Genomic DNA, 25,154 nt, shown 5'->3' with positions numbered 1-25,154 from the left:
TCATCAACTCTAATGTTAAATAAGAAAATCATACGATTTAAAATGCATTTATCTTTTTTGGCAGCAAGAGGATATTCTTCATCGACCAACGTTGGGCCGATCATCGAACTTTAGGTTTGTCATTGAAGGTATACGGATATATCAACTCATTCGTGGTCGATGCTTACTCAGAGTTGCTGATGAAAGAATAATTCTACGCAACGCCAACATTTGTGCACAAGCATATAATGTACATTGATTCTTTTGTAAGTTCTTGCTTCTCATAAATAATAATAACAAACCACATTTACTACTACTACCACGCTCAGTGACGCAGCTTCAACTTTCTGCAGGATAAATTTCAAGTTCTAGGAGCAAGCACTGAACTACTCAAGGAACAAATTGTAGAAAAAACTATTGGGTTCAGGCTTCCCAACAAATGCAACATCATGAGTTCACCCTACTCACTCTATCTGTCCAGTGTTCATCTTCAATTCTACCAGGTTTTCTTGTTATAATGATATAACTTCCTGTTAATTGTTTTAGGTCTTAATACCTGTGAGAAAGAAACCACATTTTATCTACCTCATCATCGTGAATCTTGCAATGCGTCGCTTCGAAATTCTGTGTCCTTATATCAATTGCGACGATATAAAGGAACACTCGGACATTGTCATCGAAAACTTCAGGAGAGCTTACCATTCTGCTTACAACAACCATCCTCACACAATGGCCTCCTTTCATGTCAAACCTGTGTAGAGTGTATGTAACTCAGATAGAGAGTGAGTTTCTTTTAACTGTAGCTCTACCTCATTTACACCATGCATTTTTTTGCTCCACTACATATCCCATATCTACTGTCCACCTTATAACACATAACATAATGCTCTAAAATTTCAGGGATGACAGTGCTATTTACACCATGCATTTGATGCCTCTCATTAATTTGAATAATAATTCATTTTTATCAATAATGTAAGTTCACTCTCATTGACAACACATCAACATATGTTCATCCAAGCCAGCTGAACATTAAGTTTTACAATAAATTTTATTAGTTTGTGCGCTTATGTGTTTTGCAGATCCATGTGAAACCGATGAGAGAACAACAAACTTTCAAAATGATAACATCGAACTACAACACAGGCCATGTATTTGAGGCACTGAGCATCGTACTCAACAAACACAACATCCGGCGCGAAAGAAGAAGATTTGGAATAAGATGACTACTGCTTAAATGTGCCTTAATTTAGATGGAGCCATCCGAACATTGTTTCAGCCATATCGACTCATGTAATCACAAAATGTTTCAGCTATTCAAATGGTTAAGTCTAAAATTCCTGAACAGCAAACATTTAAAAATAAGAATCGTATTTTTTCGAAAAGTTGTAAACATGATATTCAAGACATCAATTCCTTGCACTAGAACACCACTCACTTCGAGTAGACATAATAAAAGAAACAATTGGAACACGGAGGAAAAACACTATCGATTCGTAAGCATTTGACGAAGGAGCTAAATGACTCACCTCTAGTAATGTTGGTCACAGAGGCACTATCGTGCCTCTTATCCACGTAGAACGTGCCACTCTTACCGCGGACAACTAACCTGACACACACAAGTGCGCCACCAGTTCACACAGGACCGTCCCCTCGATAGCTTAACACCGGTCCCTCTCCCAAGCCAACGAGTCATGGAAGCACGACCGTGACTCAAGTTAACGAAAGAAGATTCATCCTCTACAATAGACGACTAAACTGAACAAAATACCAAAACAGAAGAACGACCGTGACTTCAACTGAAAAAGTTCCGTGAGTAAGTGAAAGCAAACATTTTGAAAGAAAGACACAACCGTGCCTTTGAATAACAATGTAGACGTGCCTCTCCGAACAAACGTGTCATAGGAAGCATTTGCGAACGACAAACACAACTCTGACTCAACATAACATAGGACATGCCTCCACTAACTAGACAGACATGACTTCACTAGCCAGACTAACTAGAAATATTACAGAACATACAACCATGACAGTGACTCATACTAACATAACGCAGTGCCTCTCCGAATTTAGTACCCAAAGGAAGGATAACGCCTCTGCCAAACATACGACAATGCATCCAATACCTTCACGACAATACCTTTCAAAATCAAAGCACCACCACAATAATTGGAACACAGAAACGCAACCGTCACTAACACAATACTCCCACATCAACTCTCAAACTGGATTATTGTCCCCAAAACAGACAACATATATTGAAAAAGGCAGTACAGTGAGAAAATCTGAAGAATCTTAAACACACCCAAGCTCTGCATAAAAACATTTCAAACACACAAGCACAACCGTATATTCGATATAAAAACAACCGTGCAAAACACTACGAACACAAAGTGAAAGTCACGCCCCTACCTGTCAGTGTGACCATATTGAGAGAAGAACTTAAGCAGCTAGCAAACTAATAACACCAGAGCGTGCCTTGCCTAAAACAAAAACAATGCATCCCTAAGCAGACGGCTGTGCACTGCCTAGATTCACGAAAGTGCACATCTGAGTGGTCCTCTTAGTACATCTCATCATATACCAACGAGTAGCAAAAAATCATAGAGGAAAATATTCTTGAAGGCGCCCAATCAAGAAAAACATAATGGAACGAAAATAAACTTAAATTTCCAAACCAGACAACTCTATCTGGTTCAAAATAAAACCACCACAATTACAAAATCATCAGTCGATGTAATATTACCCAATACAATAACTATCAAATAACCAATTCATCACACAATCCTTAGAAACGTCCTCGCCATCTAAGATCAGGAAGACAGCGATGATGCATGATGTCCCTCATCGACGGAAACCGGCGGTACAGCTCATAGCTCACATACCCTTGCTAAAGGAAAAGCAAATGAAAACATCAATAAAAAAATAAAAAAATGTATTGTTCTTGCAACAAAGGCAGAAACTAACGAAAATGAAATCTTCACTTACAGTAGCTCTATATTTCAGGTGATCAAAGGTAAGTGGCTTCCAATCCCAATAGTGATGAAGAAGTTCTGGAAAAGAGGACTCCAGCTTGGAGTAAGATTTATCGATGATGGCTCCTGCTAAGTCCTCCATGGAATCCCTTTCTTCACCGCCTTTTCTCATGAACTTCTCTTGGATGTCGACGTGGTACCCTTCTGGAATTCTGATGAGATCTTGAAAAAGAGCATCTCTAATATTCCTGACGCCCACACTAGAGAAAGTTATACCTCTATTCTCAAGGAAATCCTTCAGGACGGGGCACTCCGTCCTGGCCTTGTAGAAGTGATAGACCAAAACATGATTCCACATAGCCAGTTGCATGACGGCGACTTTTCTACGCACATAACAATCCTTTCGTGTGAACTCCATGCCGAGACCAACAAACTTGTACTTCTCCTAGCGCAACCAGTCCTCGTACAAGGCAGTGATCTCCTCCACCTTGCCAGGCTCGTTGGTGTACCACACGTCGAGCTTTGTGTTACCATCGGCAACTATCGGATGGTACTCGGTGGTGTTCAAAAAGTCATCCATGGCAGCGAGCAGCAAGATGCCAATGGAGACTCCTAAGACCCTGCGACAAGGTTAGGGAGTGGTGAGGAGGGTGGGAACTGTCTTATGTTCTACGGCTACAATATGACGTGGAGACCTCACAAACACGGCCAATATTTAACCTTGGAGAGGGACGTATGAGTTACCATACGCATTAACGTATGAACTAGGAGCAGCGTATAGACGGTTGTGCTTTCGAAGCTCATGGAACCATGCACTTCCTAAAGTCACGGTTGTGCACAAATAATTGATACCGCGGAGAAACCGAGGAGCCTCTAACTTTATTTTACGGTAACTGACACACTGAATAGTCACATCAAACAGCCACCACATTGTTCATCGATTCCTCCTTTGAAAAAAGACCACCGATGGAAAAATCCAACGAAGCAAACGAACAGCCTGCCGTACACCTTAGATTCGAAGGCCAGAACTCATCCGTCCCTCATCTAGCTAGATTCACACCATCTATCCCTCGATAGTCAAGGCTGGTTTCACGTGAGGCACGGGTATGCAGGCATAAGACACACATACATGTCTATTCCACAGGCACGGGCATACAACTTTTCGAGATATGAGTCGGTATCACAACAGACACGTACACATGCAGGCAGAAACTCGCCGGAAACACGTGAATGCAGGCAACGAAGGCACGGAAACATAGCCTCTACAGGCACGTGGATCGGCTTCGCGAGGCACATGGTCTTTTCTGTCTTGTTTTTCAGTCTCGACCTAAATCCTCTGGATACAAATCATTTGAATGCAAAAAAGAGACCTGGAAGAGGCACCGGTGAGAACACTCTATTCGAGAGTCATGGCATGTATCATGTGAGATACATCAATACTTGAAGCAAATCAACGGCACAAGTCAGAGAGCCACAGTTTAAAAGCCTCCGGACGCACGGGCATGTAGAAGCACAGGCACGACGAGTAACAGCCACCGCATCCCCTCACGGATGGGCGTCTGACACCACGAGCATGTAGAGTCACAACCAGTGTGTCCCCTGAGAAACGCGAATGCAGGTACACGAGGCACAGAACTGCAGCGTATACAGGCACGAAATTACGGCTTCTCGGCGCACAGGCACGGCTTTGGAAATGGCGTTATCGAGGCACGTGTACAAACCAGCTGGATGCATAAAAGAGTGGTGGCAGAGGCACAGTGTGTAGTCTGAAGAGAAACTGCCGTGTGACACCAGCACATAGAGACATCGCGTGTGTCATGTGAGGTACATGAATAGCAGAAAAGAAGCCACGCGCGTGAAGCCTCCACAGACACGGATGGTGGGCTTCTCGAGGCACGGTCCCAAAGAAAACAAAGACAGGAAACTGAAATGTTGCCTCGTACGTTAGCAGATGTGCCACTCTTGTGCCAATGTGTAAAACACAACAATATAAACACAAACAAATGGCGTTGAATATAAGCCAAACAAAAAACAGGCTTCTCCCAAACAATACATATGCGTCGCCTCATGGACGGGCGTCTGCACAAGAGGCACATAGAATCATAGCCAGCATGACGCCTGCGACACGCAAATGCACGTACAGGAGACACGGAATTGAAGCGTATATAGTCACGGAATTGCGGCTTCTCGGAGTTCTCGAGGCACATGTACAAACCAGCTTGATGCACAAAAGAGTGGTGGCAGACGCACGGTTGTGTAGTATGAAGAGAAACTGTCGTGTGACACCAGCACATAGAGACATCGTGTGTGTCATGTGAGGTACATGAATAGCGGAAAAGAAGCCACGCGCGTGAAGCCTCCACAGACATGGATGCTCGGCTTCTCGAGGCACAGTCCCGAAGAACACAAAGATAGGAAACTAAAATGTTGCCTTGTACGTTAGCAGACGTGCCACTCTTGTTCGAATGTGTAAAACACAATAATACAAACACAAACAAATGGTGCCGAATATAAGCCAAACAAAAAATAGGCTTCTCCCAAACAATACATATGCGTCGCCTCACAGACGGGCATCTACACCAGAGGCACGTAGAGTCACAGCCAGCATGATGCCTGAGACACGCAAATGCACGTACAGGAGACACGGAATTGAAGCATATACAGTCACGCAATTGCGGCTTCTCGAAGTTCCCAAGGCACTGGTACAAACCAGCTGGATGCACAAAAGAGTGATGGCAGAGGCATGGTTGTGCAGTCTCAAGAGAAACTGCCGTGTGACACCAGCACATACAGACATCATGTGTGTCACGTGAGGTACAGAAATAGCGGAAAAGAAGCCACGGGAGTGAAGCCTCCATAGACACAGGTGTTGGGCTTCTAAAGGCACGGTTCCGAAGAACACAAAGACAGGGTACTGAAATGTTGCCTCGTACGTTAGCAGACGTGCCTCTCTTGTGCGAATGTGTAAAAGACAACAATTCAAACACAAACAAACGGCACTGAATATAAGCCAAACACAAAGCGCGCTTCTCCCAAACAATACATATGCGCCACTTCAACAGGTTACCTAAATGTATATGAACTCGCGCAAACGTCAACAATGAACATGTAACATGAAAAAACATAAAAAAGTTATTTTCACATAACATGAGACAAGCCAAACACGATACTGTGAAAATAAAAAACCAAAGTAACAAAACGGTACTCCATAGGATTGAACTAAAAGTACTCATTAATTATACAAAAAAAAGAAATGGAAGTCTTCCAGGAGTCCATTCCGCTCAGAAACGTCCACACAAACGTCCACCGTGACCATTCTACTCAGTTGGAGTTCTGCTTGGAAACATCAACGGCCTCTGCAGTCGGGAAGACAACGAGGATGCATCATGTCCTTCATCGACAGAACTCGGTGGTAGAGCTCGTAGCTCACATACCCATCCTAAAACAAAAAGCGGATGAGAATGAAGATATGCGTAAAGAGGAAAAAGTACTATTGTTGCAGTAAAACAAAAATATAACGATAGAAAATCATAAAAAACGAAGTTTTCACTTACAATTGCCGCATATTTCAGGTGTTCAAGGGAAAGGGGCTTCCATTCCCAATAGTCATGCAGACCTTGTGGAAAAGACGACTTCATACTCAAGTAAGATTTGTTTATGACAGCTCCTACCAAATCTGCCATGGAATCCCTTAGATTGCCTCCTTTGATCATGAGCTCCTCTTGAAGATCGATGTGACACTCTCTTGGGATTTTGAGAAAACTGTTTGCGAGAACATCCCTATCATTCCTGACGTCGACACTAGCAAAAATTATACCTTTGTTCCGAAGGAAATCCTTTAGAGCAGCGCACTCCGTCCTGGCCTTGCACAAGTGATAGACAAGAACATGCTTACGCATCGCCAGTTGCATGACGACAACTTTTCTACTACGATCAAAATAATCCTCTCGTGTGTACTCCAAATCAAGACCAACAAACTTGTACCTGTCCTCACGCAGCCATTCCTCATAAAGAGAAAGAATCTCCTCCACCTTGTAGGGCTCGTTGGTGTACAACACCTCGAGCTTGGTATTACCATCGACATCTATAAAGAGACGCTTAGTAGTGTTCCTGAAGTCATCCATGGAAAAGAGGGTGACACGACAATGGAGTCTGATTGTGCTTCTCATACGAGGCGAGGATGATGGGAGCTACCTGCACTTCTGTGGAGAGAATAAGACGCAATAACCTCCCGGAATAGACCACTACCTAACCTTGGGGAGAGACGACTCAGTTACCATGCGCCCATTAAATTGCATCAGGAACGGTGTGAATGGACGGTTGTGCTTCTGCAGCTTATGAAACCATGCACTTCAAAAGTCACGGCTACCACGCTATAATCGAGGAGCCTTTAGGTTAACTCTAGCACGGTATCTGGCACAATGAATACTAACAATAAATAGACATCCCATCGGTCACCAGCACATCTTTTGACCGAGAGAACAATGAGAGGAGGCAAACAAGATGACCATGTCGTACAAATACTACACGGGGAGTGAACCAAAGTAGAAGCACGGTTCGGCCAGCACAAAAGCCACACGCGTGCCTCCACTTTGCTTAAAGACAAACCTCGGTGATATCAACGGACCTCCATCTATATGCCTGCGTACCACCGAAAACATTGCCAAAACAAAAGCACGTCCATGCTTCTGACATACAGATAACTGTGTGCTATCATACATATTCCCGCCTGAACCCAACGTACATAAAAACAGTGGCTCCCTAGGTCAACGACTACTTGAAAAAAATGCAATAACAGAGTCATGAACCGTGGCTCCATTCCAGATGCAAAAGTGCCTCTCATTAGGAACCATCATGCCTCCCATCAATTTGCCTCCCCCGACGTATCGACCATGCCTCTCCTGCTACAACGACCGCGCATCTAATAACATCATCACCGTTCCTCTCCTAAAGACACACCCAACCATACCTGATAAAACATGTGATTAAAAAAATTAAAACATAGAAGCACGAGTATGCTTTTCAGCATGTATAACCGTGCCTCACAAAAAGTATGTAAGGCAGGATAGGCACGTAAAAGACTCCGCTGGGAGGTAGCACAGTTGGACAACTATAATGGGAGGCAGCTGGACGAGTCAAACATCTCGTGTCCCCATAACACCTCGGAATGCACGCACACCATCTACAACCAGCATTCGTTCCATTTCGCAACATAAAAAATAAAACAAGAAGCACTCACTACTCTTGCTCTCTCCCGTCTCCTTTATATTTCAGTAAGCTCCGACTCCCTCAGCCACATCAAAACTCATTTGCCTTCTCCGTCGCCTGCTTCTAGGGTTCGTGCTTCTTCTCCGTCGCCTGCTTCTAAGGTTCGTGCTTCTTCCCAGCACACAATCGATTAATTTCCAAGCCATGCTTCTCTCGTACATTCCTGGTCGTGGGTGCTTGCCCTAAGCTTCCCATCACAACCCATCTGCCTTATCCGTCCGCCTACTTCTAGGGTTCGTGCTTCTTCCCCTCACACAGTCTCATTTCAAACAAGTTATTGTAGAGTTTTTATTGGGTCTCTCGATTAACTTTTAAGTCGTACTTCTCTCGTAGATTTGCTAGCCGTGTGTGCTTTCCCTAAGCTTCCCCTACCCCAATCTCTGTTCGTCAACCCTCGTTCTTCTTCTCTCCCGGGTAAAAAGCATATGCGTAAGCAGCATGCTCCAATCTACGTTTTACGTTTTGGCTTTTCATTTAATAGTTATTGAAGCATCAGATCCGGTACAACGACTTCATTCTCTAAAGGGATATAAAAACCATTTGAAAATCTAAACAAGTGTTCTAAACTCTGTCATACCACTTTTCTGGAAGGAGTAGACGAGAAGATTTCTGGTAAATTTGTAGTTGTTGTCTGCCTTCGTACGGATATTTTAATATGGCTAACATAGTTGAAGCTAGTCGTTGTCTACCTTCAACGTTGAAGCTTGTTTTTAAATTGTTATGATATTCTTGTTTTCTTAACATAATTGTTCTAAATTATTTAGATATGATTTTCCCTACCTGCCGCCAACCAGGCGGCCCTTGCGAACCACACCCTGAAGTTCTCCAAGAGTTTGAGGTTATTCTTGATGAAAATTGCTGGAGCCGCATGGTTAGTAAGCATCACTAACATATTAGTTGCTTACAACACAGTAGAAATCGTCACTGTTACTCATACCCCCTTGCACCTACACTAGGTTCCCCTGCTGTCACTTCTTCGCACCTGCCTTGTGTTTTCATTTTCCATTAGTTTTCCTGCCTATGCCCTGATTAGTATAGTCCATTAGTTTTGCCTGCCTATGTCTTGATTACTATAGTGCATCTTCAGTTCTAATTAAAATTAGTCAACATATGCCAAAAATTTGTATCCATTAATTTATAATACCATTATGTTGTTATCTGTAATTCTTATCAAAAATTCATATCCAATTTAAGAAAACTTTTAACATTAATAGTACGCGAGTTTAAAGTTATACTTACAGGTTGTTATTTTTACTATTTTTTCCAGTATGTACCTTGTAATGTCAGAGCTTTTCTCGCTGACTACATTGACGAGAGGAAGGAAGAAGCAAGAAAATTGCGTAAAGAGCGGGTAGAGCCATCCCTTCTTACACATGAAGGAAGGTCTTACGATGCTTTGTTTAAGCATAGGGCGAACTACACAAAGTTCTACGGTGGTGAGTGGAACACCTTTGAGGATGATTATGAACTTCGTGATGGAGACCGCATAAGATTTGAACTACCACACGAGGGTCTCAATCTCGCAATACAGACATATAGCAATGACAAAAGGCTGCTTCTATTACCCAACGTTGGTACGTATTTAATATTACAATCTTATCTTCTTTCGCTGTATTTTGATATGCATGCATCGAACTGAATAATATTAACCCGTGTAACATAAAACTTTATCTAACTTTAAAATCTTGTTCTTTTTCTAGCTCTCGACGACCTTTGTTGTGACGATTTCGACCATGTTCACTGATGTGTCTACTCTAAGGATATTGAGCTTACCTACAACCAGCCACGATTCTTTCTACAACGCCTTTTCGGAGATACTTTCATCTGTTGCCGTCCATTTGTACACGTCTTGACTCCCACTAACACCAAAGACTGCATCATGGTTGGTTACATATGTCCTTGTTAAAATACCAAATGTATTTTGCTCATATATAATATAAACAATATTGACGAAATCTTGCTTATATGTAAAATTATAAAGAACCTATTTATTCAAACCTAAAACAACAAAACTTTTGTTGTTCTCTTAATATGTTGTTTTATCTGTTTACACACAAACCTGAACATGCCAGGAATTATATTACTTTCAATTTGGAATTTCTTAATGTTTGCGCACTCACCGTATCCAGCCATTCTTTTATTTATTGTCCAAGTGGCAATTCAACGGTTTTTATTTTTGTTTAATTTTGATTTCTTCTAGAAAATTCCGAGGAGCGTTGTCTCGACACTGAAGAGATGGGTGGACATGCCAACCAATGGCACGGTGACCCTTGAAGCTCCTGATGAACCTACCCATGTCATCACTCCTTCGTCGTACTACATCTACAAAAACGATGGCAGGATGGTAATAGAAAAGTCTTCTTTCAAAGACTTCATATCAGCTACATCCTTTGTTGAAAAGAACGTTGTTCTAATCACTTTCAAAGAGCGCCATGACCATTCTATGTCCATTATCATTCAATGCATTCTGTAGATTCCGTCAGAACCGGCACCTAAAATGGAAGCAAACAGTGTATCTCCTAGGATGTTCAGCGCTCATTTCAAGATGATGCCTCCCAGGAGCAAAACACTGGTTAAATAAGTTTGCTAGTTAGGATGGTAGAGTAATGTAACTATTATGGACCATGTGCTTGCTTGAACTATTTGAATGATCTTTTGGGACTTATGTAGCTCTTACAGACCCTCTACTCACTGTTTCAACCATCGAAATGATCCTTTGCAACAAATGTTGTTTGAACTATTAGAATGATTCATTGGAAAAAATGTAGTTCTAATCCTTTGAAAAGTTCACAATTTAAACCAAAAAACAGAAAGAATCATTTTCAAAAATCAAACGAAACAAGAATCAGTTTTTGATCCAAAAACTATAGCAATGCCATGTTATCAAACTTATTCAAATGATCTACTGAAACATATCTCAATTTAAAACCAAACGGGACTCCATTTTCAAGTGAAAACTATGTTTACTTCACCAACTTTTCATGAACACACAGTTGTGCACCGAATAGCATAACAACAGTGCCTCCCTGACCAAGGAAGATTGTTAATTGAAAAAAACGTTTTCACAACAAAGGCACGACCATGCATCTGTTGAGTGTTCTACCGTTCACACGATTACTTTCACAGCCAAAGATGGAATACGCACATATGGATCACGCATGCAGCACGCAACAAATAAAAAAAATTCAAATAAAAAGGTAAGTTAAAATCTTAAAAAAACAAATAAAACAAACGCCTATTTCCGAAAATCTACACCTGGAACCGCCGGGTGACTAGCAACTGCTCTTTGGCGATTTCTTTTTTTGCACGACAAAAGATCCCTTTCACTTTTCTGACTCCATTTGCATCCTCTTCCTCGAAAGTTTCTCGCCGGCCACAGTTCACCACCGCAAACCTCCAGCCATGGACGAGGGAAACTAACAACATTCACTGAGCACATCACTACCCACGGTACAACTGTGCTGGAGGTGGTGTACACCAACGACCCAAGGACCGTGGAGCGGATCATCAAAAAGTATGAGGAATAGCTAAAGGAGGAGAAGAACAAGTTCGTCGGCCTCGACCTCGAGTACACACGTAAGAGCAGTTACATACGACAAGGGATCGCCTCGTCCAACTTGCCATGCGCGAGCATGTCCTTGTATACCACTACTGCAGGTCCGAGCGCTCCCAGACGTTAGTTGACTTCCTACAACAGAAAACGGTAACTTTCACCAGCGTCGACACCAGGAACGACAAGACCATGCTTGCCCGTGCATGGATCAAAATTTCAGATGAGTACCACGTCGACATCTAGAGGCTATTTTGCATCAAGGGTGGTGGAGAAAGGGACTCCATGGATGACCTTACAGCGGCCATCATCGACTCCTCATACAAGAACATGAAGAAATCATTCCCAAAGGAGAAGCACCAGTTCTGGGAGTGGAAGCCAATTTCCCCGACACACCTTGAGTACGCGGCAAAGGACGGGTATGTTAACTACGAGTTGTATCGTAGAATCCTAATCATCAAGAATGGGCTACGTCACCTCCACCAACAACCAGTGAAAGAAAGACTACGCCCACGTAAGAACAAAGATGAGGGATCTTCCAGCAGCTGGAAGCGCCGGAAGGGAAACAATGGTTGGTAAATTGCGAGAAAATGGAACGTCTCGTGATTGATTGATCTGCCGTGATCGAGGGATCGGGTGTGTGGCACAACTATTATGATAATTTAGGTTGAATAAACCCATGTTGTAAATATGTTTGTTGTTTCTCAAAGATGCTATCTGTATTGTATTACTATTTTACGTCTGAACTTTGAACACAGTGGTGTGCGTGTCTAAATGTAATTAGTAAGTTATGTCCCAGTATTGAGCAAGCATATATTGTATCCATGACTATAGAACGAGAGATATGTCGCACGATATTGTATTATAATTTTCATACTCAACCTTTACAAGATGCATCATGCATTTACAAGAATATGTGATGGTATCATTGTAAACTTTCAGTAGAATGCTTATTCAACATTGGCATGAACAATTCATAAATATTGCAGAAGAACATTCGGTACACAGACGCAAGGGACAAGAACTTTGTTACTTTGACCACATTGAAAAAAGTTAAAATGACACAACACAACCATTTCACATCAAACACCGCTCCGTCCATTCACAACATCCTTGCTATTGCACACAGGTTCCTCTCTGTACACCAGTTCTCCATGATGCCACGAAACTACACTACCGTGTCCAACTAACCTATGTACAACCGTGACTCTCTAAGTGTCAACTCAACCCATGCCTCTGGTGCCACGCACCCATGACCCTAGAGACTTCACACCTGTGCATCCACAACCGAGCCTCTCTAACCAAATATTTGGACCGATGCCTCTGCTACCATACATCCGTGCCTCTAGACACTTGACAACAACAAGAGGGTTCAAAACCGTGCATCCACACAACCATGCTTGTACTGACTACACTTCGGTCCCTCCGTTTGCTCGATCAACGTGCCTCACATGAAACCCACACTAACTCTACGTGCTCCGCGCGCGTGATCGCCCGTGCAACTTTGGTGTTGCACACGCGCTCCTCTCAGTATACCGTGCCTCCGCACAACCGTGCATGTACTGACTTCAATTATGTGCCTCCATTTGCCCAATCCACGTGCCTCACATGAAACCCACTGTAACTCTACGTGCTACATACACGTGCCTCTCGCATGAAACCCACAGTATCTCTACGTGTTTGGCACGCGTCATCGCTCGTGTAACTTTGGTGCTGCACACAAGTTCCTCTCAGTATACTCGTGTTTCAAACAACCGTGCCTATACTGACTGCAATTCCATGCCTCTGTTTGCTCAATCCACGTGCCTCACATGAAACCATAGTAACTCTATGTGCTCCGCACGCATGATCGCCCGTCCAACTTTGGTGATGCACACACGCTCCTCTCAGTATATATGTGTCTCCACACAGTTGTGCCTGTTCTGACTTCAATTCCGTGCCTCCGTTTGCTGAATCCAGGTGCCTCTCACATAAAAGAGATGCACAGCCATGCCTCAGAGTAAACAACACACGTGCATCTACTGTATTTATAACTATGACCATAATTAAATAACATCCGTCCAAAAAACATCTTTAAAAGAGATGCACAGCCATGCCTCTTCTACAAACGAACAACATCAATGAACAGTTAGGTTCATGCCGTCTCATATATCTAAATAACATTAAACCACAACATAGATTTTTAAACAAAATCCATTATGTTCAAAAGCTATAACTAACATCACTGCGACAGAAGATTGAAGATAACAACAAGCCTTCCAACACGCTGTTTGAAAGTTATCAGCACCAAGCTGTTTACTTCAATAGACGATGCCTGAAAAAAATCACTGAAACCTTCCTGTTTGAACACCATTCTATTACCCAAACCAATGAAGTAGGAGCAAGGAGTGCTCACATATATATCATCATCACCAGATTCCAGAGTAACTTCAAGAGTTAAAACGCCAGTCCTAGGAAAAGTCACAAACTCCTTCAAACTCCTCACAACAATACCAGGAATAACCTGACAAAAAACATCAAGCTATCAGAAATAGAATAAAAATTCAAAACTATAAATAGAAGAGGTAATAAAAAAATAAACAGAAACAACAAAAAAACAATGGGAAAAAAATCTGACCATATGATGACCATTAACATTCATGGAATCAATCTTGTGAACAAAAGGACAATAGGGTATATACTCATCATCAAATAGTTGACACCTCATGAAATAAATCCGTTGATAATTAAGGAAAACACCATCGGTGTAATAACAACTCCCAACAAGTTCCTTCTCGGAGTCGCTCAAACCATGTAGAGCTACAAAATATAATTACACAGGCTCAAGGGAACAGAAAAATCAAAATGTACAATAAAACAAGATAAAAACTTCCTTAAAAATAAACCTTACCAACAGACGGCAAAGGAGAAAACGCATCTCCACGACCAACACGATAAAAATCAATACCAATTCAAGTTCCATAGTGTTCAAGCCTAATGGTCATTATATCACGAGGATGAACACCATAATCACTGACCAATCGTTCCCAGGGGACCATGGAATTTGCTCCTCACCCGACCATGACTAAACATAACACCATACAAAAAACCCTCATTGCACCGAAGAGCAAGATCAGTATCTTCACCACCCCTCCTTATGGCTAAAGCCCTACACTCCTCGATGTAACGAGCAAGATGAGCTCTAACACTGCACGGAACATACTGCACAACAAATCAAAACAAGGATCATAATCAAAATCTAAACAGCATGGGCAGCATCAAAAGAAATAAGCGTGTGTGCCAAAAATTAAACAATTATAAAATGATTTTCTTACAACACGCCTCCAACAACGCCGATCCAGGACCACACCCATCTACAGAAGAATCAACAGAAGAACACAGGCCACCAGGCATACGACAAAAAAGACAAGCCATAACTGCAAGGAACACAATGGTTATCAAGAACTAATCCCACAAAACCCAGTTGAAACTTGACATATGATAGTGTTGGTAGTCCCCATCCGTAACTACCCCATAAATCTCCATATCCCGGAAATATAGTGGGAACAAAAAGAGAAACGAGAAAGGGAAACAGGGAACCCACGAAGGCAACCAGTAGGGAACGACGATACCGTGAACGGGGAAGCGCGTTCAACGATAAAGAAGGACCGCCGTAAGAGCAGGCAACAAGCGCGGCGGCCGGAACAGCTGCCACCGTAACCACGCGACAAGAGCAGCAGCCGCGACGGGCGGAGACGACGGCAAAGAAAGAACAATGTGCAACAAGGGTTCGCCCACACCAGAGAGAAACAAATCAAAAGGTATTTCAAAACATTAAAAGTATAAGGACTGAAGTGAAAAAAAACCAGAAAGGAAAACCGAAAACCGAAAATCACGGGCAAAGCCCTGCGCGCGTCAAGTGTCTCGCGCGGAGCGCATTAAAAAAGTCTTAGGAACGCTCCGCGCGTGATACTTGCTTGGTGACTAATTGTTGCGGGGAGCGCTCCTCAATTAGTGATTTTGCTCTTTGCCTCGCTACATACCTCTCTTGTTTATGTAGTTTGGGCTGGGTAACAAAGAGAAACATGACGGGCTGAAAGCCCCGAATGCCCACACCCACCCATAGCGCGAAACGCACCCAGAGATGCCGATGTGCTCTTCTCTGGATTGCTGTCGGCGGCGCCGCCGGCGCCGTCCTGCCCGTCCTGCCACCGCCCACCGCCACTAATGTGCGTCCCATGCGCCTCATCATCCAGCCCCCCTCCTCTCCCTTGGCTCTCCCAGGAGGCCTACCGGCACCTCATCGCGCCACCTCCAGCTCCGACGGCTCGCGCCGCGTGCAGCGTCCCCGGCGGTTCGTCTCACCAGAGATCCAAGGTAGATAACCAAGTCAACCCCCAACCGGCGCGTCGCTGCCGACGGAGCTCCACCTGATGGTAACTCGTTTCTTAGTATATACTCCCTCCGTCCCAAAATTCTTGTCTTAGGTTTGTCTAAATAAGAATGTACTCCCTCCGTAAACTAATATAAAAGTGTTTAGATCACTATTTTAGTATTTTAAACGCTCTTATATTAGTTTACAGAGGAAGTAGTATCTAGTTACGTTTTGTTGTGTACTCCAGTATAGTACAGTAGTATTATCTGTCGGTGTACATGTGAACCTTTGCTTGTTCTGATGGAACGGCAAGGATGCTGGATGCTGAAATCTGAATATTTCCGGTAGTCATTTTGTCCTGTTGCCGTGCAAGTCCAAGTCCCCGGAACACCATGGCACATATTTCCTCATGACGACAGGCAACACAGCCAAGAATGTAGCCTCTGAGATATTTCTAAATTGCTTGATCTTGAATTCCTCGCAGAGACCACCAGCCAAGAATAATCATCTCTTACACCTTGTGGTCTTGTGTACACATTTGCCTTTCCTGTCAAATCCAGGCTGGACTTTTGTGTGGCAAATAATTGGATATAAAACTCGTGCCAATGTGACAAGCCACATCAGGAATACCATAATTATGGCCTCTGTTTTGGCTTTCTACCTCGTGTATTTGAACCCTCCAAGCATCTTCATAGTATCTATCTACTTGCTCTGCTCTTCATAACCATATGCAGAAGAAGGCCTGATGGGCATGAACCTCCTCCCCGTTTTCATCCTCCTGTTATTGATTTGGTTCTGCAACTCCGATGACCGCCTTACACCGGCAAAGCCACTCTCCAATGGCGACATGCTCATCTCAGATGGTGGCATCTTTGCTCTTGGTTTCTTCTCCCTGGCAAACCCAACAGAAAACTCATATGTCGGCATATGGTACCACAACATCCCCGTCCGGACATATGTGTGGGTCGCTAACCGCGACAATCCGATCACCGGCAGTTCTTCAGGTAAGTTGGTTCTGACCACCGGCTCTGACCTTGTCTTATCGGACTCCAAAGGCCACACTTTTTGGACAACGATGAACAACATCACCACCAGAGACATCAAAACTGATGCTATACTGCTGGACACCGGGAACCTGGTCATCAGGTTGCCAAATGGCGAAGATATATGGCAGAGCTTCCATCACCCAACCGACACCATCCTCCCAAATATGAGTTTACCACTGAGCAACAACACCAACCTCTCCATGCACCTGGTCGCCTGGAGGGGCCCTGATGACCCATCCACAAGTGACTACTCCTTGGGTGGGGACTTGAGCCTCCAGCTCATCGTCTGGAATAGGACGACGCCATACTGGCGAAGAGCTGCGTTGGATGGTGTATTGGTCTTCGGCACGTATGAGAGAAAATCAGGTCCCATAGTGTCCCAAACGACTGTCAATAGAGGGGGTGAGTTCTACTTGACATTGACCGTCTCCGACGGCTCACCAAGCTTCCGCATGATGCTGCACCACACGGGCATGATGAAATTCCTGGCGTGGAACAACTACTCATTATCTTGGGAAGTATTTTTTGAGCGCCCAGGTCCTAACTGTGATCCCTACGCCTCATGTGGCCCGTTCGGCTATTGTGATGACACACAGACAGTTGCGACATGCAAGTGCCTCGATGGATTTGAAACTGATGGTCTTAACTTTTCCCTAGGATGTCAGAGAAAGAAGGAGGTGCATTGTGGTCGAGGAGATAGTTTCATTACCTTGCGTAACATGAAGCTGCCTGACAAGTTCTTGTACGTCAGGAATAGAAGCTTCGACCAATGCGCAGCAGAATGCAGTCGTAACTGCTCATGCACTGCATACGCTTACGCTGACCTGAGTAGTCTCGGCATGACTGTAGACCATTCGAGGTGCTTAGTCTGGATGGGTGAGCTTGTTGACATGAAGAAGCGTGGTGATGGTCTTGGGGAGAATATGTACCTCCGGATTCCCAGCTCATCTGGTATTTACTCATTTCCCACCTTATTGCTTATACTGTGTGATGGATTGCCTATTAACACAGGATTACATATGCGGCTGATAAAATTTGTACCACTAAGTTTACTAAGGTGGCTACTACAAATAAAGCATGTGGCAGTTAGAGCTATGTTCCATTGAAACATTCTTCCGCATTTGTGCTCTCCTGTTACAGTTTGAAGACGCATAATGAGCTTTGATATTGGATGAAGATTATAGGACCTAGACTAATATATTATGTTCTTGCATACGTATGTTCAATACTACCAGCTGTGTTCTCCCTACCCATCAAAAGAAATCATGTTTTCAGATTCTGCTTCTTTATAATCCTGTCATTTGGCATCGTCTTCGTCAGTGTTTATTCAATTTTAACATTTCACCTGGTAAACATTTACATGCTCATGAGCCTATATGCTAGCGTCTTTGGTGACTGCGGTTACAGTAGACACAAACTTGCTTCCCAGCACTTCCTTTTTGTTGTACCTTACTCCATGTTTTGTGAGAAAATACAATAGTTGCCCAGTTGCCCTTCTCATGCAGTATATATCTAAATATATGTTTTTGGTCTTTCTCTCCCCTCTCCTTCCACCTAAATCAATATTTCGCCTGGATGTACACAGTGCTCAAATCTACTTTTTGTATAGTAAGTATTATATCTGTTGTCTTTTGCAGTCAGTAAGATGACAGGTGCACTCAAGATTGCACTCCCAGTCATGGCAAGTCTGCTGATACTTGTGTGCATTTGTCTTGTCTGGATACGCAAGTCGAGAGGTTGAAGAAGATTCGTTTATGTATCCAAGTGCATGCCATGTTAATGCATTAGTGCTTAACATAACTGATTAATTCCTGGCAGGCAAGTACCATACCAAGGGACCCATGAATTTTGTGATGCCAAAACAACTGAGCAATTCCGATGAACTATATGATGAGAATTCAGAATATCTGTGGATTAGCTTCAAAGACATCTTCCCTGCTACAGGTGGTTTCTCTGACTCCAATGTGCTTGGAAAAGGAGGCTTTGGCATAGTATACAAGGTAACATAATTCCACTTTGACAATTACAGTAGTGAGATGCACTTTTTCATTTCTGCGGATTAATCTGAATAATTCCACCATGTAGGGGACACTGGAAGGTGGCAAGGAAGTTGCTGTTAAAAGGCTTACCAAGTATTCTGACCAAGGAATGGAGCATTTGAGAAATGAAGTAGTTCTCATCTCAAAAGTGCAGCACAGAAACTTAGTTAGACTTCTTGGTTACTGTATTCATGGAGCTGAGAAGCTTCTTATTTATGAATACTTACCCAACAAAAGCTTAGACTACTTCCTGTTTGGTATGAATTAATCATGTACAATGATTCTTGCATTTAGAATAGGAGCATGCCTGATGTTAAGACTAACATGGCTTCACATACTCTGTTCCGGCATGCAGATGATGCTAAAAGGCCTATGCTTGATTGGCCAACAAGGTTTAGCATAATCAAAGGGGTAGCTAGAGGACTTATGTACCTCCACCATGATTCAAGAATGACGATAATCCACAGAGATCTCAAAGCAAGCAACATCTTATTGGATGTGGAGATGAGACCCAAAATATCGGATTTTGGAACGGCAAGGATTTTTGGTGATAACCAGCAACAAGCGAATACTAGGCATGTTGTCGGGACATAGTGAGTAGTAACTCCTGCACTCTAGAATAACCATGTTTAAAAAACTGTTTATGAGCTTCAACTCATCAGTTTTTGTCCACTTGCTTGTGAAACGATTCAAACAGCGGTTACATGTCGCCTGAATATGCGATGGAAGGCATTTTTTCTGTCAAGTCTGATGCGTATAGCTACGGTGTCTTGCTTCTGGAGATTGTAAGTGGGTTAAAGATCAGCTCGCCACGTCACCTTATAATGGATTTTCCAAACCTTATAGATTATGTAAGTGTTGCCAAATGCTTCTAATTTGTATAGCTCGAGTACAACATAGTAAATATGTTTATGAATGCTCGACCTTGTTCCAGGCATGGAACTTCCTGAAAGAAGGAAAATCCGAGGATTTCCTAGACACAGTGCTTCTGGAGAGCTGCTCACTGCATCAAGTGTCTCTGTGCATCCATATTGGCCTTTTGTGTGTCCAAGACTGCCCAAGTACCAGGCCACTAATGTCGTTAGTCGTGTCTATGCTGGACAACGAGGCCATGCCACTCACGACACCAGAGCAGCCTTTATATTCCGTCAGGAGGAAACATGCTGCAGAAGAAGCAAGGGAGAACTCTGTCAACAATGCAAGCCTGACGACGCTAGCAGGGCGCTAGATGCGGTAACCTGAGTGCCCTGGAACATCAAAGGGAAGCAGATTATGACTGACTGCCAAGTGGGTTTCAGTGGTCAGCTGCAGGTGGAGAATCCTCTCCCGCTTTGACGCCCTCGTCTGATGGTTAGTTTCAAATTAGTATTGATGCTATCTTTGATCCATTGGCTTATAAATCTTATTGTGGTCGGCGTGTTCTTGCTGCTTGAGATCAACTGCTGGGATCCATGACCATTTTGTCAGACGTGTCAAAAGGGAGGGAAATGAGGTCACAATTATCACAACTTTGTAGAATATAGTTGATCAGGTATTCAGGTTCAATGATTGTGTTGAATCCTGGTGTCGAAACTAATTGTGCTTTCTAAAAAAGCTAGCTGTGCAAGGTCTTAATAAATTTTTTTATCAATTGATAATCTCCATTGCCTAAGAGGGTACGTGTACAAAATGCTTCGTGAGAAAAGGGCAATGGCGATTGTGAAAACCTATCCACCTCGAGACGCCTTCCCTTCTAGCCGCTGCCAGGGCGTCGTTGCCTGGCAAAGCCCGCACGATGTCGGCACCGGCTGGGAGGTCCGTTTTAAGGGTGGCTTGCTGGGAAGTTTTGGAGGCCTTGGAGGGCTGCTGCGGTCTGAGAAGGAGATAAGGGCTTGAGTGGAGGTCTTCGTCAGGTCATGCTCGACTGCCATGTTGGTGAAGCCGGCAGTGGCCGGACGAATCCAGTGTGGTGAGTTTCTATGGCGGCCTGGCCGGGCTAGGCCATCGGAGAATACGACATGGGCGCGTGGCCGTGGACGACAACGAGCTCGATATCAGATCTGGACTTGGCGTACGTTGGCTTGGGAAATTTGTCTCTGGTTGCCTTTAGCTAGTCTTCCCTACTGGTATCAGTGGTGGCATGATCACTTCAGATTGGAGGGACTATTGGGCCAAATTCCTATACTGTAAAATAAAGGTTTTATTTTTTGATAAAATAGTAGCTATTTGCTCTTCCACTGGGAGAGGATTTGCCTGGGATTGTTTAAGCAATTCTCTTAGTCGTCGACCCCTTGCCAATTGATTCTGACTTGTTTTATTGAGAGCAGAGGCGAACTGTGCAAAGCCTTGTAACTCTGCGAATTGAGCTAGTTCCAATTTGGATTTGCCAGCTACTTGTTTCATGGCTTTAATTTGAGCCGCGGATCCTACTCGGGAAGCAGAAATACCCACATTAATAGCGGGTCGAATTCCGGCATTGAATAGATCCGCAGATAAGAATATTTGACCATCTGTATATGCTGCTATAGGGCTATAGGAATAAATATTCAAACTTGATTGTATGATAAAACTGATTATTGATTCAATTCTTCTACTCGCAGCATCTGTTCTATTGTAACTGCCTACTAATTACAGTGTGTCCTGGTGATGCGGATGCTATATATATAGCCTTCTCAAACTCATGCGGATGCTATATATATAGTCTTCTCAAACTCTGAGTGCACTGATCTCTGTTAAGTTGTAATTGTACCTTCTAGTTTTTTAATCTGAGCAATCGTTGATCATCTCATCATTTGATCGTTTGAACACTGGAATTAATATCTTTGTGGAATCGTTGATCATACTTCATGTTTACTAATTGAAATCAGTTGTGCATGTCCGTGCTGCTGCCGCCCCAGGACAAGTGAAGTGCCCCCGTCGACTATGGAGGAGCTTTCGACGTCCGTGCCACGCGATCGGTCGGGATCGGTGGCCTTCAGTTCCTGCCGGATTTCCCTTGTGACATTAGTCCTCGCAGCAACTGCTGCAGCCTTGATCATGTTGCTGTTCTGATACATGCTTGTCTGACCTCGCTCTTGAACTTGTGCATGTCTGCTTCGTCTTTCTTGATCGGTTCCTCGTGTTGCATACAATGAAGTGGTGGCATGTGACGCTGGGCATAATCTCTGAAAACTCCTGACTGGTTCGGTGTGGTTTTGTATATTCAACACCAATTGCCTTAGCTTTCTTTTTCTGAAGGAGACAGAGAAGAGAGTAGCTAGCTTTCTTTTTCTATTTTGATTTACAAATGGTCTGGTTTTATTTCAAAATGGTCCGTACTTTTCGATCTTTGGGCTTATTAAGCTTAAGAATCTTACTTAATAGGAGAAAATAGCCTCCTAAACATATGACTAGCAACTTGTTCACCAGAAGTACGCAAGAAAGACAAAAGCACTACAAATTATTGATTTAGGAATGGGAATGGGCTAGAACCCTGGGTTCTTCCTTATATAATTGATGGTCTTTTCATCCTAATACTCTACCCGAGAGTTCTCAGTATTTAGCAAAGTTGTTCCTATCTAACGGATAAAAACTGGATCAAATGACAAAGACATTATTTGTGGAGAAAGAGGGAGTCGGGGCTTTCTGATTTGAAGTTGCTGGAAAAGGACCTCCGTGATCGGTTGATCATTAGTCGTTTTTTAGGGTAAGTAGGCAGGGGTGTCTTTATCGAAACCAAACTTCAATTCCACCCAGCTCAGATTCTATGCAGAAGTGGGGAGGACCTGTTTATACTTTTTTTGAGAATTCCATTCCTTCCTGCCACACCCCAATTCTTTCCCAAATGTTGAAAATTGATATGCGATCTTGAACCTAGGGGGCTCCTATGTTCTTGGCAGAGGCATTGATGCGGACTATTAGAATAAGGTGGTAAGGTCCAGGCATCTTCAAACCCCACATATGCCCTCTTTGATCTAGTAGGGGGAATGAAAGAAATAGGAATATTGCACACTAAAGTGTCAGCACTCATCCCCAAACTCCATAGGCCCCGCAATAGAAAGAGTTTACTTCGGTGCCGGAGAGCCGAAACCGCTAACCTAAAATAGTCATACCGCTCCACCTTTAAAGATAGATTTCTTTATTCTCTAAGCTAGCTAAACGCCTGAAACATAATAAGCTAAGCCTCCGTCGATTTAGCCAAAGCAGGCCTGGAGAAAATAATGGGAGTCGGTGTTATTTTCTATGGTTTATGATTGTTGCAACCACATGTCTCTCTCTTTTTACTTTATCAGATATTTCATAAAACGAACTCTCTATGGATCCCGCCCATAGAAGGGCAACAAGAGCTAATGGACTCAGTTAGGGTAACAGATGATAACGACTCGTCAAGTTCGAACTGACATTATTTATATACTAAGACCTATATTCCATGAAGGAGTCGCGAAACTTCTGTTAGGTTCTTATCTGAGATTCCGTCTATACGGAGCATATGTTGGTTTAGAATTGCTCGGGAATTCATTGATAGTGACTTTTGAAGTTCTAGGTTTTCTAGTCTACTCTTTTTTTTCTCGATCAAGCCGCTTTCCCTCATTCTACTCGTCCAGCCCTCTTCACGAACTTGTACAATCAATGCCACAAAGATAACAAACTCGATTATCGAATACATAAGGAAAGGGGCGAGCGTTTGGCACCAGATATCCGGGGGTGTGGAAAGAGAAGCCGTGAAAAGTGGAAAAAACATCAAAAAACGACGATTGCTCGTGAAGGTTTCCACAGAAAGACCCCTTGGTTCTGGCAATGTTTGGTTTGGGATGGCATGGCGATGGCACTTTCCCAGTTTAGAAATAATGTCATCCCTGCCCTATCATGCTCTGTTGGTGTGTTGATCACCGGTGGACGGCATGTGGTTTTGTGTCTCTAGTGGGTGTTACGGGGTCCGGCCGGTTTAGATTTCCGGTGGATCCGTCTGGATTCGATCGACTTTCATGGTCTTTAGAGTTTCTACAGGGCCTTTTTAGCATTCTCTTCTCCGGGGGTGACGAAGCTACCGCCAGCGTCTGATGGTCTGCATTCACGACTTTTCAGACGCTACTTCTACATGCTCCCAGGTTTCGAAATGTTTGTGCTGCCAAGGCGAAGGCCTAGAGGCGGCATCAAGCTATGCTCACTGGCGCGCCGCCGGTCAGTAGCATGAAGACTTTGGTACCCCAAATGTAGAAGTGCATGCTCTAGCCAATGCAACCAAAAGACTGATCTGATGGGAGAGACTATGCAGCACATTATACGTCAACACTCCCCCTCATGTGTGGCTTTCTCGGGCCTGAATGTGGACCAAAAGTGGGCTGCAATTTAATTGCGCCAGCCGGGTCTTGAACTCAAGACATCTTGGCTCTGATACCATGTAGAAGTGCATGCTCTAGCCAATGCAACCAAAAGACCGATCTGATGGAAGAGACTATGCAGCACATTATACGTCAACACCCAAGTCTTTGAGTGTAATCTTTTTTTTCTTATGGGTGTGTTTGTAAGTTCCTGTGAATCTTAATATATCACCTTAGGCCTTTTCGCAAAACAAAGCAAAACTGGTCGTAATAATTTTGCTGCCTGAGTAATTAAAATCCCCAGTTCAAAATAACGATTCATGTATTTATTTTTGAACTCAAATAGCTTTTTCTTTAGGGCATGAACTCAAATAGCTATTCATTTTTCCAGAGAAAAAAAATACTATCCGTCCCTTTGCCTTTTTGTACTGTGTGCAATTTCGAGGGCTATAATGGGCCGCGCGTTAATGCATAGTCCACACAGATGGTTATGCAATCGGGCTAAAACAAAATGGACAAGGGGCAGGCCGAAGGCCCACATCAGAACCCATTGGCTTTGTAGCGTCAGGCACCGTCACTGTCACACGTTGCAAACGTCATGCCCCGCTAGCTGCCGCCGCCGCCGCCGCCGGCGGTGGCCAAGGTGTATCAGGCCGGCGCTTCG

The 25,154-nt window shown here is 43.5% G+C and overlaps 1 protein-coding gene across 1 annotated transcript in view; it reads left to right on the top strand.

Annotated features, from left to right (window-relative positions):
* The first annotated feature begins 16,793 nt into the window (after nt 1-16,793).
* LOC119361248 (receptor-like serine/threonine-protein kinase SD1-7) overlaps nt 16,794-25,154 on the top strand; it is a 12,879-nt gene continuing 4,518 nt past the window's right edge. Inside the window, exons 1-7 of the mRNA XM_037626553.1 lie at nt 16,794-18,123; nt 18,810-18,908; nt 18,991-19,172; nt 19,258-19,468; nt 19,567-19,804; nt 19,909-20,062; nt 20,146-20,436. Coding sequence (XP_037482450.1) covers nt 16,872-18,123; nt 18,810-18,908; nt 18,991-19,172; nt 19,258-19,468; nt 19,567-19,804; nt 19,909-20,062; nt 20,146-20,436 — 2,427 coding nt within the window. The 5' untranslated portion in view covers nt 16,794-16,871. The remainder of the gene's footprint in view (nt 18,124-18,809; nt 18,909-18,990; nt 19,173-19,257; nt 19,469-19,566; nt 19,805-19,908; nt 20,063-20,145; nt 20,437-25,154) is intronic.

The sequence above is a fragment of the Triticum dicoccoides genome, chromosome 2B (assembly GCF_002162155.2).
Source record: "Triticum dicoccoides isolate Atlit2015 ecotype Zavitan chromosome 2B, WEW_v2.0, whole genome shotgun sequence".
NCBI classification, from domain to species: domain Eukaryota; kingdom Viridiplantae; phylum Streptophyta; class Magnoliopsida; order Poales; family Poaceae; genus Triticum; species Triticum dicoccoides.
This window is presented reverse-complemented; position numbering and strand designations above follow the sequence as displayed.